At 27.9% G+C, this 14618-nt stretch overlaps 1 protein-coding gene across 1 annotated transcript; it reads left to right on the top strand.

The window, feature by feature from the left end:
* Nucleotides 1–1202: 1202 nt before the first annotated feature.
* Nucleotides 1203–8199, top strand: LOC107648463 (indole-3-pyruvate monooxygenase YUCCA6-like). Its single transcript, XM_016352318.3, has 4 exons — nt 1203–2030; nt 4486–4734; nt 6477–6599; nt 7382–8199. The coding sequence occupies exons 1-4, from the start codon at nt 1356–1358 to the stop codon at nt 7601–7603; spliced, it is 1269 nt and encodes a 422-aa protein (XP_016207804.1). The 5' UTR covers nt 1203–1355; the 3' UTR covers nt 7604–8199.
* The last annotated feature ends 6419 nt before the right edge of the window (nt 8200–14618 follow it).

Raw genomic sequence — 14618 nt, 5'->3', positions numbered from 1 at the left:
ATATAAATATTATTACTTTTAACAAATTATCTTTCAAAAGTCAACTTTAATTAAAAAAAAAAAATTATGAACCCAACCCTAAATATCCCACTAATGTAGGTGACATGTTGGACACAATTCATGGTTCCACCAGGACCAAGTTGAGCCGCACCACATTGTCCAATGTTGAGTACAGTGATCATCACCACCGCCTTATATTATTCTGCAAATAAATTACATCCGCTTGCTAATTTAATCATTATTACAAATAAACTGTCTGCGTTATTATGCGTTATTGTCAACGAATTATATTATACTTCAAATGATATAGTCTTTATATTCATTTAAAGGTCACTAATTCAAATCTCACTCATAATTTAAAAAAAAAATCATATGCGTTTATTTGCAACAATCCATATCCAACAGTCAAACTAGTAGTAATCTCCTCTCATAGGATAGTAACTGCTGCATGTTGGTGGTTTTCACATGTACGAATTCTATGGAATTTTTTCGTGATTATTTATGTGTGCGTTTAACATATAGCTAGGTATATATTGTTTTATAATGATAGTTATAAGAAAAAGGAAAAGTATAGGGTACCAACATATTATCTGCCAACTTCTGCCAACTCTTATTTATAATTGTATTTCATGGAAGTGTGTTCGTGGATGTGTCTAATAACTAATATATTTTAAATACATATATAAAGAGACACATCCAGAAAATATATCTATAAAGACACTTCTATTAAACACAGCAACGTAGCGGAACCGTAAGAAAAATCCCAATAATTAAAAGTTATAGAAAAGTTTAGGGGCAGCAATTTTGTTAAATTCTGGCCAGTATGTAACCAGCAAAAAAAAGTGAGTCATTGGATGAAATCTCACACCATTAAAACTATTATTGATGGCTATTTGATGGCTACAAATCACAAAAGTTGCTGGACCTAGCATTTGAACACATAATACTGTTCAGTTTACTAAAATTAAGGTATACGACTAATTTCATTTCTTTTTTAAACAATTCAATACCTCAATTTGTCTCCAAATAAAAAAAAAATCTAAGTAACTATCACTTTCTGTTTTATACTAAAAATATTATTGACTCCGGACATTCTCAAGTTAAGTTTTTATTACCTGCAACAACTCGTAATTTGTCGCTTCTAATTTTACCACTTGCTTCTGCTCATATAAGTATTTCGTTGAAGCCATAGGAATATAAATATAGAGAGATGTCACCATCCTTAATTCTCACACTCTCTTTTCTCTTTGATGAATGCTGATTTAATTAGTTACACACTTTTCACTTACACTTAACCCTACACAACATAAATTCTCAATTTCCGAATTCACTCACAACCTGTACGTGCAAAATTGATGGAGTATTGTGAAAGAGAGCAAGAAGGGAAGCGGTTACACGACCCTATAATAAGTCGGAAGAAGGCGGAGCGATGCGTGTGGGTGCCGGGTCCAGTGATAGTGGGAGCAGGGCCGTCGGGACTAGCAGCAGCAGCGTGTCTGAAGGAAAAAGGCGTGGCAAGCGTGATTCTAGAAAGATCGAATTGCATAGCTTCTTTATGGCAGCTAAACACCTACGACCGACTTCGCCTTCATCTTCCAAAACAATTCTGCGAGCTTCCTCTCATGGGATTCCCCTCTAACTTCCCCACTTACCCTACCAAGCAGCAGTTCATTCGCTATCTTGAATCCTACGCCGAGCACTTCGCCATTCAGCCCAGGTTCAACGAGGCTGTCAAGGAAGCGGAGTTCGATTCCTCCTTGGGGTTCTGGCGAGTGAAGACAACGACGGCGACGGAGTTCGTGTGCCGGTGGGTTATAGTGGCGACAGGGGAGAATGCGGAGGCTGTGGTGCCTGAGATTGAGGGGACGGGGGAGTTTGGCGGTACTATAAAGCACACAAGCTTGTATAAGAGTGGGGGAGAGTTCAAAGGGAAGAAGGTTTTGGTGGTTGGCTGTGGAAATTCGGGTATGGAAGTTTGTTTGGATCTTTGCAACCATAATGCCACTCCTTCTCTTGTCGTCAGAGATACGGTAACAATTCTTTCCCCTTATTTATTTATTTATTTTTTTTCTTTTCTTTTTTTGATAAACATCCATTTAATTCTACGGGAGAAACAAAAAAACAACCAAAACTTATTTTAATTAGTATTTATTAATTATTACAACAATTAATAAATATTAAATAAAATAAATTATTGCTATTTTTAACTAATTTTCTTTAACTATCCAACATTTCTGTTTATTGTTTATGGTTTAGATGACCATACAATATAAAACGTATTTTTTACTTGTGAAAATTAAATTGTCAATTTTACGACATTTTAATGGCTAAAATAGTAATCTAGTATATTTTCTTTTTGGCTTCTTTTTCTCTTCTTCTAAAATTATCTGAATAAAAACTTTTGAATTTTTAGTAATTTTAGTTAATATTTATTTAGTATAAATATTAAATTATTTTTTATAAATAAATTTTATTAATCCATATTAATTATATATATAAATTTTGATAAATACGAGCGTAAATTATATTTTGATTTATGTGTGTAAATTATGTATTTTTTGGTATAAATTTTTGTAAATATGAATATAAATTATTAATGATCAAATATTAATCTAAAATGACAATATTTGTTGATCATATATCATTGTTGGTTTCAGAAAATAGATATATATGGCAAGAAAGATTGTATAAGTTATTTTGGTTAAAAAAAAGGTTTACATACATTTTCCTTCGCTTTTGGAAGTTAGAAGATTGCTAATTTAAGTAGCAACAAGACACTCCACTTTTCTTTTGAGTGTGTGTGTGCGTGTCTTTTTGTTATATAAAAACTGGTAGCTAGTATGATATAATTTGTCAAAATCACTAATTACTAATAATTCTTAATCAGAAACATGCAATTTGCAATCCTACTTGTGCTCATTCTATGAAGGAAAGTAGAAAAAGTAATCATCAAATGTTTAGCCCTCATCTTTTGTTATGTTTTCGTTGTTGTTTTTCCTTTTTTTTTTTAATAAAAAAATGAAAAGCTCTTCTGGCAAATTACTAAACCCACGTTTCATTGATCTTATTCTCTATTTGTGGCTTCAAATACCAATAGATTGATCAATAAGGTGACTCATCAGGAAGCATTAATTTTTTTTTCATTTTTTTTAAATATTAAGCATTATTATATTATTGATTTTGAGGGCACCATAAGTAGTACTATACTAGTATATAAGAATAATAATGTTATTGAAACATTGATATTTCACTTTCTTGATATTCTCATCACGCACGCGCAGCATGGGTTCGAAGCATACATAAGATAGCAAGTGATTTATAAAACCTTAGGATACTTTTTTCCCCACTTTTCTTTCTTTAATTTCTTTGCTTCCCACGATTTTATTAGCAAAAGTGACACTCATTCAATTCCATACTGTATATAGAGAAAGAGAGCGTGGCCTGAAAAAATTTAAGGCCTACCAATAAGTTCCATAATCCTCACACATCATAAGCTCCTATGACACCTTTTACTCCTTTTCTCTTTCCACTTTCTTTTTCATGAAGTGAAGCACCTGTCTTCACTTTTATAATTTAATGAATTTCTGAGCTGTGATGATGGAGAAACACTTGGATGTTCTCTCAAATCAGAATGTTCGGGAAAAAAAATTGTTTCCGTTTTCTATATATATTATAAAATCCTAAAAATAAACACATGAAAAGTGAAAATAAATGAAAATTATAAAATTATATATAAGGTTTTTTTTCGTGGATCCTAAGTTATTGAATTGATGAGTTTGACACCATTTAATTATCTTATGTAATTAAATATGTAACTTATTATTTTGTAATTTTATGCATGTAATATTTATAATTATATATCTATTATATTTAATATTTAATTATTTTAGAGATTATTAATGAATGTAAAATATGATAAAAATATTAACTAAGGAATAAAAGATAAGATAACTTTTGATTGCTTTGGACTAATTTTTTATTGTTTTTTAAAATATAGGGTTTTTGTTATGAGTAATTTAAAAACATTTTTGTTATTGGTTAATTTTTAAGTTTATAAAGTATAACATGAAAACAAAAGCTTAAAAATAATTTAAATATTATTTTTATGAAAAATAATAACTTTTAAAACATCAGCAAGTATTATCAAGGGTTCAGTTTTAACTGCTTCTTAGTAAATAATAAGTATTATATTATTTGTAACTAAATAAATTTTAACTCTTTATTTATTATATTTTATATCAATACTTTATATTTAAAATTTAAAATCTAAAATTTAAAGAGTTAGAATATTTTATTTTTTATTTTTTTAACCTTTAATATATATAATAAGTTAATTATAGAAAGTATTGTACTTCTTGCTTTCTATATAGCTCATTAGTAGTTATTAAGATACTCATGAGTAAAAATTCAAAGAAATACAAAAAAAAAAAAAATTTTCTCTATATCATTATGATGATACTTTTTTTTATTTCTACTTTGTTGAAGGTACACATCCTACCAAGAGAGATGCTGGGAAAATCAACTTTTGGGTTGTCCATGTGGCTGCTCAAGTGGCTGCCCATACAACTTGTTGATCGCCTCCTCCTGATCGTGTCATGGTTGATGCTCGGCAACACTTCGCGGTTCGGATTGGATCGGCCTCCTTTGGGTCCCCTTCAACTCAAGAACCTGTCCGGAAAGACACCAGTGCTTGATGTGGGTACCCTTGCCAAGATTAAAAGTGGAGATATTATGGTACTTTTTGCTTGCTTCTTTTTTTATCATCAAATTACATTCAATCTTAACTTACCATCATTATTGCTCTCATCTTTTGCATTTTAATTTCGATATGATTGAACTAATAACTGTAATATAAGAGATTTTGCTAACTAGTTAGGTTTTATCAAGTTTAATTACGAATCAGCAAAATTTATAGTTTATAGTTATCACTTTTAGTTATCAATTCAATTTCTTTAGTCTAAATAATCTAACAAAATACTTTTAGCTAATACTTTTAAATATTAATAACTAACTACTAATCAAAAATAATAAATTTTACTAATTTTCTAACATTTTTTTAATTATATTCTCATATGCATGAAGTATATGCAAATTATTATATTGTTAGTTTAATTTATTATATATTTCTAATTTTATGTTAGACTAGTTAAATTTATATTAACCAGTGAAATTTATTGATACATAAGTGTCTATTAATTAAAAACTTCAACGCAAGAAGGCCTACTGGGGGTGGTGGTGGTTAATGGTCGTTTATGTTTATAAGATACAATGAATAAGTGAATTTCAAAATAAAAATATTAATTTATCTTTCTACTTTTATTTAAAATTTTTAAAATAGCAAAAAATAACTAAATAGATATAACTTAAGTGTTTTTTTTTTTAATAGTATTTATTTTCTAAATATCATACAGAAATATATATGAATATGATACGCTTAAAAAATATAATTGAATGTTCTAATTAGATATTGTGCGGCCATCTAAACCTAAACTTAAAGTTTTTTGTATAACTAATTTTTTTTTTTTTAAATTAGGAGTGAGACTTAAATTCAAGATCTAAATGAAGATGAATAAACTAAACCATTTTAGTTATAGCTTGTTGGCTTCTTATAACTAATCTTAATAGCATTGCTTTTTTTTATTATTATATTTCTTTTTTGAATCTCAACTGATGAACTAACATTTTGAGAATATCTCGTCCATAATTTCAATGAAATGACATTTCTATTTATTCAGTTTTCCACTTGCCCTTTTTGAATTTGCATCATTGTGTTGTGTTTTCAATCAAATCATTCACATGGTTTTAAGGATCTCCAAGATTTTTCACTATTAGAAAAGTAAATCGAAGGAACCATCATTATGTCAATCATGTCTGGTGCGCGTAATTATGTTCATTAGTTTTTTTTGTCTGATCTCTGCAGTCTACTTAGTACCTTTCCATATTAGTTGTATACATAATACATGAAGATAGTTAAAATTATTTCATATTACAATTTACAAAAATATATTGCTTTATTTTTAAGGAGTGATTTATTTTAATCAAACCAAATCAATAAATTTTTTTTTCTTTATATTACAACTAACCACTTCTTAAAAGATAAATCATTTTTTCTTGAACCGTAATACGAAAAATGCCAATTATTGAATCTGCATCTTCACATGAAAATAATTCTAATCATCTTTACACGAATAACTACTTAATTTTATTGTTTGAAAAATTTAAATCAATTTCCTATTTAGATAATGATTACTAATATTTGCTATAATAAGTATAGAAATGTATATCGAGTTTTATTTTTCTTTTGAAATGCTAGGCAGTTTAAATTTCTAGTGAAAAATGAAAAGTTAATTAGTATATTATCTCAAATATAAAAAATGTTAGTGATTTAATATTTTTATTTATATTATAGTTTACAAATAATTAAAGCATAAAATGAATTAATTAAAATAACAAGTGAAATTAAACTTTGGGTGCAGATACGTCCGGGAATCAAGCGACTAAGACGTCATACGGTGGAATTCGTTGATGGAAGGATAGAGAACTTTGATGCAATTATATTTGCAACTGGTTACAAAAGCAATGTGCCCTATTGGTTAAAGGTATGTCACTACAATGTTTTCTCCTTTAACTTTTCCCTCTTTTCTTTTTAACCAAGCATTCAAAACTAAATTCTATGGTAATATTATTTAGATTCTACATCTAAATTGGTTACAAAGAATTTTAGTTTCGACATTTTAGTTTTTAACAAATTTTTATTTTTTAGAAGTCTTTAAAATTTCTTGAGTAAGAAATTTCTAATAAGTCTTTAAAATTTCTTTAACATTGTTCTGGATTACTTGAGTAAGAAATTTCTAATAAAATTTATTATTAGATAATTAGATCTTCAAAAATACATTCTAATAAAATAATTCTAATGGAATAATTCTCAAAATTTTGTAGTAAATAAAAATTTGTTTGGGACCTCAAGATCAGAAATTATTTTTAATATGGAGATAAAAATAGTGTTTTGTTTGAATATTAATATTTGAAGTGTATTATAGTATTGTTTATTGTGGATGTGTAAAAAAGGATGTTCAACACGTATTCTGCGTGTTGCCAAGATGTTGACACATGTCCAATACGCATCCTGTGTATTGCCTAGCTGTTGACACGTATCCAATACGCATCCTGTGTATTGTAACATGCACTCTGCGTGTTGACTCTCCACCTCCAAAATCTCCCTACCCCTATCCGTAATTACACTAAATAATCTCATTTTTAACAAAAACACCAAAAATTTTTTCATATAAAAAAAAATTAGCCCCAAAGAATTCCATTTAAAATTTTTTAGAAATTAATTTAGATATTTATTCTATTATTTAATAAAAACAATTATGTTCAGGAAGGGGATATGTTCTCAAAGGAAGATGGGTACCCTAAGAGGCCATTCCCAAATGGATGGAAGGGAGAAAATGGTCTTTATGCAGTTGGTTTTACCAAAAGAGGTCTACTTGGAGCATCCATGGATGCCAAGAACATAGCTGAAGACATTGAAAGATGTTGGAAAGCTGAGGCAAAGCATAGTACTTTTTCTCTCTCACTTTTGCCACAATCAGTTTCATGAGGAGAGGGTGGTAATTAAAGTTAATTCATTACACATGTTGGACATGGAGGATTTTGTTTTGGTGCATCACACATACATGTGCACTATGTTACAAAAAAATTAAAGTGGTGCTCCTCCAATCCATATATGTAATTAAAAGTGGCCCAACAAAAAAGAAAGAAAGGAAAATGGTGGGAAACTAAGCTTAACTTTCATGGATTTAACTGTCAACTTGGCTTTGAGAATGAGATGTTGAATTGCAGTTGAAGCAAAGAAATTAAAGGCCTTTTTCTTTTTGGAAAACAGCTATATGGACATCTTGTACAGTGCAATTAAGGGAAACAAAAATGATGAAAGAAGGTGGTGGTGGTGGCGGTGGCTACAACAGAAGAGGTGGTGAAGAAGAAAATTCTAGAATTGTTTAGTTAATATGTTTGAGAAAAATGTGATTGTTGATTAACTTTTTTTTTATGGGATTTATTTTTTTGATAGTAAGGTATAAACTTTTTTCTGTAATTTTTAAATTATATGTCTTGTCCGACTTTAATTTAAATTTGAGCTTATTTGTAAAAGTATTACATAATCAGAAACATATATAATCAAAATTTTAATTAAAAGTTAATAATAATTTAATTTAATGATAACATGTAATAATGAGATCCTCTTCTTCATCTATTGACCGAAAATAATGTCAAAAAATTTTGGAAATAAATTTAACTAACATATATCTTTAATTTACATATTTAAATTATTATTAGTACAAATTTTTAAATTTTGTACTTTAATAAATAAATATATAATAAATACATAAAAAATTTAAATTTTATCTATACAAACTTTTTAATAAGTGATCTTAATATGGGTAAAAATAACAAAAATATTTTTTTATATAAGTAGTAAATGATTTTTGTATTTAGCAAATGACATGTATATTTAATCTAATTGATAATTTTTTGTAAAAATATTTGAATAATAATTTAAAAGATACACAAATAAAATCAAAATAAAATTCGATCTCCAGTCTTTTTTTTTTTTTTTAAATTTTGATCATTCACAAAAAATAAATTCATCACTTGACGTAAAATCACAAAAATAATTGTTTTATCAAAGATGTCCCCGCCTTAATAATTCTCTTCCTTCCGCTAAACTAATATTCACGAAAATAATTTTTCTGGCATGAGTTCTATCCTAGGCTCCTCTTAGTTGGCCATAAAAGGAGAGAAATTGATAAAAAAAAAAACAACTTCAAACTCATCTTATCTAAGTGATCTTCCCGCATTTGAACAAAGTTATTGCTCTTTCCAAACCAAAATAAAAAACGATAGTATTATTGCTCTTCCATCATCATTTTAAATTGTTCTTGGAATTTAGAGCTATACAATAAATTATACATAAAGTTATAACCTTTTTATTCACATAGAGTATTTCATTGTTTTATTTACAATAAATATATTATTGAGTTGAAGTCATCAACTAGTGTGTAGCACAAGCATTCCAAACCTTTTTACTCCTCTGCAAAATTTCGTCCTTTTTGGGCTTGAGGTTTGGAATTGTGACAACATATTTGGACATGTCGTCATAACACTGCTTTCCCACAACATTTACAAGGTTAGAACAACACTTTCAGGAACGGTTTGATTACCATAAATGTAATATTTTACCCATAGAGACGAATAAAGTATAAACGACAAGGTATAAACTAGGAGCTTTGAAAAAGAATCTAAGCAAAAACGAAAAAATAAAAAATCATGTCACACTCGTACGAATAAGCATAAAATAGATAGGTAAGATTAAAGAAGGCTAAAAACATAATATACAGATCAGAATTTTAAAACACATATCAAGCTTTAGACTGGACCTGCGAAACTAAGACCGGCCAGAATATTTAAATATATATTTTTATAAAACCCAAAATATAACTCAAATTATAGAATAAACACCTGTTTCTCCAAGTCAAACTCTAGAGGGACAAACATAAAGTATATACAGAAGAGAATCTATATACATATATACATATCATAAATATAAAATACAACATCCTAAAATAACCAAATTTCGCTTGCACAGAAAACTCCAGACGTTCAATGAGGTACCTCTAGACCTGCACGTTCAATGAGGTACCTCTAGACCTGCATCTGAAAAACAATAGAAATATGCATAGGATGAGAACCGGAGATTCTCAGCATGGTAAAGATGCCCACATAATTAATATAAGGGTAAAGTATATTTTTTGTCCTTTAAGTTTGACAAAAGTTTTAAAAATATCCTTAAGTTTTATTTTGTTTCAATTTTGTCTCAAAAGTTTTCGATTTGCATAAAATATACCCTTGACGACAATTTTTTTAAAAAATTTAAAATCAATTCAACAATAATTTCATAAGAATAACCCTCAACACAAGCAAATCAAGCATAATTTTCATGTATTATTATTAGATTGGTGTTAAATTTTTAAAAAATTTAGCCGTTGAGGGTATATTTGATGCAAATAGAAAATTTTTGGGACAAAATTAAAACAAAATAAAATTTAAAAGTATTTTTGAAACTTTTACCAAACTTCAAGGATAAAAAATATACTTTATCCTTAATATAAAAGGTCCCGGGAAAGCCAGAAGCATTCCTAGAACACCGACACTCGGATTTCAGCTTAAAGGTCCAACTAAACCAGAAATTAAGTAAGTTATCTAAGGTATTCAAGTTCTAAATCTAACTTTAACCTAACACTTCACTTTCTGTCTTCTCCAATTCTCCGAATCACCGGTGGTACAGCTCCCTCCTACCTCCGCCAAGAGGGGTATCTCAGAAAACATACACATGCAATTCAAACAAGAAAAACACAGACATATGTGTAATTACAGCAAATGGAACAAATAGCAGATAAGCATAGTTAAGCAATTAAGCAAACCAAAACAATGCACACCCAAGTAAAACATACAAATGCACATGATGTATGTCTATCCTATGGCTAATGAGTCTTATCTGTTGGTTATATTGCCAACTCGACATGTCCTGGTAGTTAACCATTGAACAGTTTCTCTGTGAACACATCTCCAAACTCAAAAATAATATCCATGGAGTCAAATTCCAAACTCAAATATAATCTTCTATGGAATTAAACTCCAAGCTCAATAATATTGCATGGAGTCAAACAACAAGCTCAATAATATTCTATGGAGTCAAACTCTAAACTCAAATATAATATATATATATATATATATATATATATATATATATATATATATATATATATATATATATATATATATATATACCCATGGAAAAACCCGGGAAATTAAAGTGTTCGGTCATATCTTGCGACAGAGGGTCAACGAATAGTCTCAAATATACAAACCACACAATAATTTTTTTCTTTTTAAAATAACACTTCAAATCAAAACTCTAATTTTTATAGAAATTTTGACAGTATCTCCTCTAAACTCAAACTTCTGTCACCCTTCAAGAGTCCCAACTACTAAACCAAATACCTTTCAGTCATTCAAATCATTTCCAGTATCAAATTATTTCAAAACCAAACCAATTCCAATATTAAATCTTTTTCCAAAACCAACCAACTCCAATAGCAAATCATTTACAAAAACCGAACCACACATCATATACCATATACACAATCCATCAATAATTCATTCAATTTATTCCTATCTTAAAGGTCTTCTAGCCTAAGTTTTCACGTGACATTAAACATTAACTACGAGAAACCAAAACCATACCTTGACCGATTTCTTCCTAAACTCGGAACACCTCAAAAACCTCTCATTTCACAAGCTTCAAACTCCCAAACATCAATTCCTCAAGCTTAATTACCCGAATTTCGTTCCAAACCGCCCAATTGAACTTCAAATCAACAAGAACACCATCTAATTCATACAATATCACTATAATCCTCGTAGGGTTCACTAATTCAATAATCCACAAGGGTACAATAGTTCTTTACCTTACCCATGGATCAATTGGACAAAACCTAGTGATATTATCCACTGCTAGAGTTCACCTAAACCATCAAAATCATTCAATTCCTCAATACCCAAACTCTAAAATCACGAAATTGAGGAGAGAGATAGAGAATCAGGTAAGAAATGCAAATTTCTTACCACTTTATTTAAATAGAATTGAAAAAAATTTCGAGACGAATACGTGACCGCTGACGACTCTTTAATCGGAACTCTGAATTAAAAGTTGTGGACGATTGAATTTTTGGAGACGTTAGATTTTTTTTCTTTACGTCGATTTCTCTTTTCTCCACTCCACAACCAGAATTTCCCTTTCATTGAGGGAGAAGTGGCTGAAGCACTTATAAGAGAGTGAACGGATTGGACCCTAGGCCTAGTTTGGATTCGGTTTAATTAGTTCGATCTATTAATCTGATTTTAGGTTAAAATTTTTAAAATTAATGTCAAAATTCGTATTTTTAATATTTTTACTCCTCTAAATTATAAAAATTAAATTTTTTAATTCTTTTGAATAATAATTAATTTATTAATTAATTATTTATTAATTTTTACAAAATTTACAATAAATTACACTCGAATGAATCTCGTCGCGACAATCTTGAGCTACCTTTTGTGAACAGCGGCTCAAATAGGATTCGTATATTGCAAGTGATGATGGCTCAAATAGGAATGTGGAATGAAACTCCACTTTTGATGAACAAAGAAGTTGTGGAGTGTTGCCATGGTTCAATGCTCAATTATCAATGCCTCTTGTTATGTCAAATTCTTTGTTGATGATGATTTGCAAAGTCGGTTTTATAGGGGATAGACATACAACTCTTTTATTTGCATGATTTGGTTCAATTAATTGTGACATGAAAACTTATAAATAAATGTGAAATTTTCATAACTTATGTCATTATTAAATATATGCAAGTTTGTTTCAACAATTTAAAAAAAAAAAAAAACTAACTAATACATAGCTAAGTCATCTTCTTTTCATTCTCTATTTTGTTTATGTAGAATGAATTTTGGCTGTTACACTTTGCTATTGTAAACCGTTATTATTAATGTTCTTTTTTTTTCCCCCGAAACGCACTTAACACAATAGGTTGTGTGAATTTACACAAGCCACCCGGTGTACATCTTGAGAAAAAAATAAAAGATAAAAATAAAAATAAAAATATTATGTCCACATAAAAGATTAATTATTATATATTTATATTTAATATTTATTTTTAATATATATTTTATACAGATGCATAATTTAGTGATTAATTTTTTGTAAGAGCATAATTATAAATAATAAAATACTCCTTTCATTTAATTTATGCAAAAATCAGAGGCAGAATTAGACTAATTATTTAGAAAATCATAATTCAAGTGTCTAAATAATTTTTTATAATAAAAAATATATTTAACGAAAAGTGTAAATTACAATTTATAATTTTTGTGAAATATAAAAGTTATTTCAATTTAAAATAAGATATTTAAAATTTAGAACAATAATACTAACATTGTAGCATCAATAATACAAAATTATAATTAAATAGTTAAATAATAAAAAATTAAAATAAATAAAATAATGTATAATTACATACAAACATAACAAATAATAGTAAATTAAGTAAATAATCAAATATATAAAAAAAGTATAAACAAAAGGAATCAAGCAAGACTAAGAGAAAAATAAAATTAATTTTTTTAAATCAAAGAAAAAAATTAAAATATATTTTATCTATCCTATTACTTATATATAATATATGACTGTGTCTCAAGTGTTGGTTTAATAGTATTCTTACAGTTAAAAAAAAAAAGAAAATAATAGAAACATAATCTTTTTTATAAAAAAAATGAAGAGCCACTTGTTGAATTATTTTTTTTTTTAATTTACATGAAAAAAAAAACAAAAATTAAAATCTCAAAGAGTAAAAGATAAAAAAAAAATAAAAAGATAAAATAGAAGAATAGAAAATTTCTTTGAATAGATGAGTAGATTGAAAAGATAATAAAATTTATATTTTATTTTTTAAATAAGTTGGGTTATAATATTTTCTTAGCACACAATACAAAAATATTTGAACTTTTTGTTGACGAGCTTCCACTAAATTATTAATGAATTGTATTTATAATTTGAAAAGAAAGCTGATTTTTTTTTTCTGAAAAAGGGACCATATAATATAATTTAGGGAGCTATCTCTATAGAAATTAATTTTTTTATTAACAAATATTAAAGGATTTTTTCTACTATAAAATAAAAAAAATTATTTTTTGAAAAAATTATCTCAACTTTAATTTTTAGGATACAATTTTTTTTTTTTTTTGTATTTGAAGCAAATTCGTCGTACCCTCGCAAACCTCATTACTTTGGTAAGGTTCGCCATACCACAACGAACTCTAAGTTCTAAGTTATTTATAGAGTTCGCCGTAATCTTGGCGAACTTCACATTGAGTTCACCCAAATATAAAAGCCACGGGAGGACCACTTCATTTTTCACGTTTTTATTTCTTTTCAACTCTCTTTATTCTCATCCTTCCTTCTCTTGTCAAGATTATTTCTTTAGAAATTGTTGAAGTCTGTGGTCTCTTCATTTGCTAGTTTTAAATAATTCTGTTGTTTTATTTTCTTTTTTAATTCGATTTGTTGTTATATTTCTTATGTTTCATGTTTTCATTTCACCTTTTTACTCTATTTGCTCTCATCCTCTCTTATTTTATCAAGGTCATTTCTTTGGACATCGTTAAAATTATTTATTTCTTTAGTTCGTCAGTTTCAGATAATTCTATTGTTATGTTTATCTTTTTTGTTTGATTTGTTATTATTTATTATTTGAATATGTTTCTTTAGCAAGTTAATTAGATTAAGTTATTAGTTATGTTAATTAATTTGATTAGCGGATGATACATTTAGTTTCATAACTTTATATGTGTTGTTAGTTTAATATATGTAAAACTATCATGTGGTTATGAATAGATGTTAAGTTAGAAAAAAATATTTTGATTATTATTTCATTTGAACTAATTAGGATTAATTTTGGTAATTCCATTTTTCTGGTTTCTCTTTCATTTGATTATTGCCAAATGTGATTAGT

Source organism: Arachis ipaensis, chromosome B6, assembly GCF_059453495.1.
Source record: "Arachis ipaensis isolate K30076 ecotype BB chromosome B6, ASM5945349v1, whole genome shotgun sequence".
Classification (NCBI taxonomy): domain Eukaryota; kingdom Viridiplantae; phylum Streptophyta; class Magnoliopsida; order Fabales; family Fabaceae; genus Arachis; species Arachis ipaensis.
Note: the sequence above shows the minus strand (reverse complement) of the source record. Positions and strands in the feature narration are given on the sequence as shown.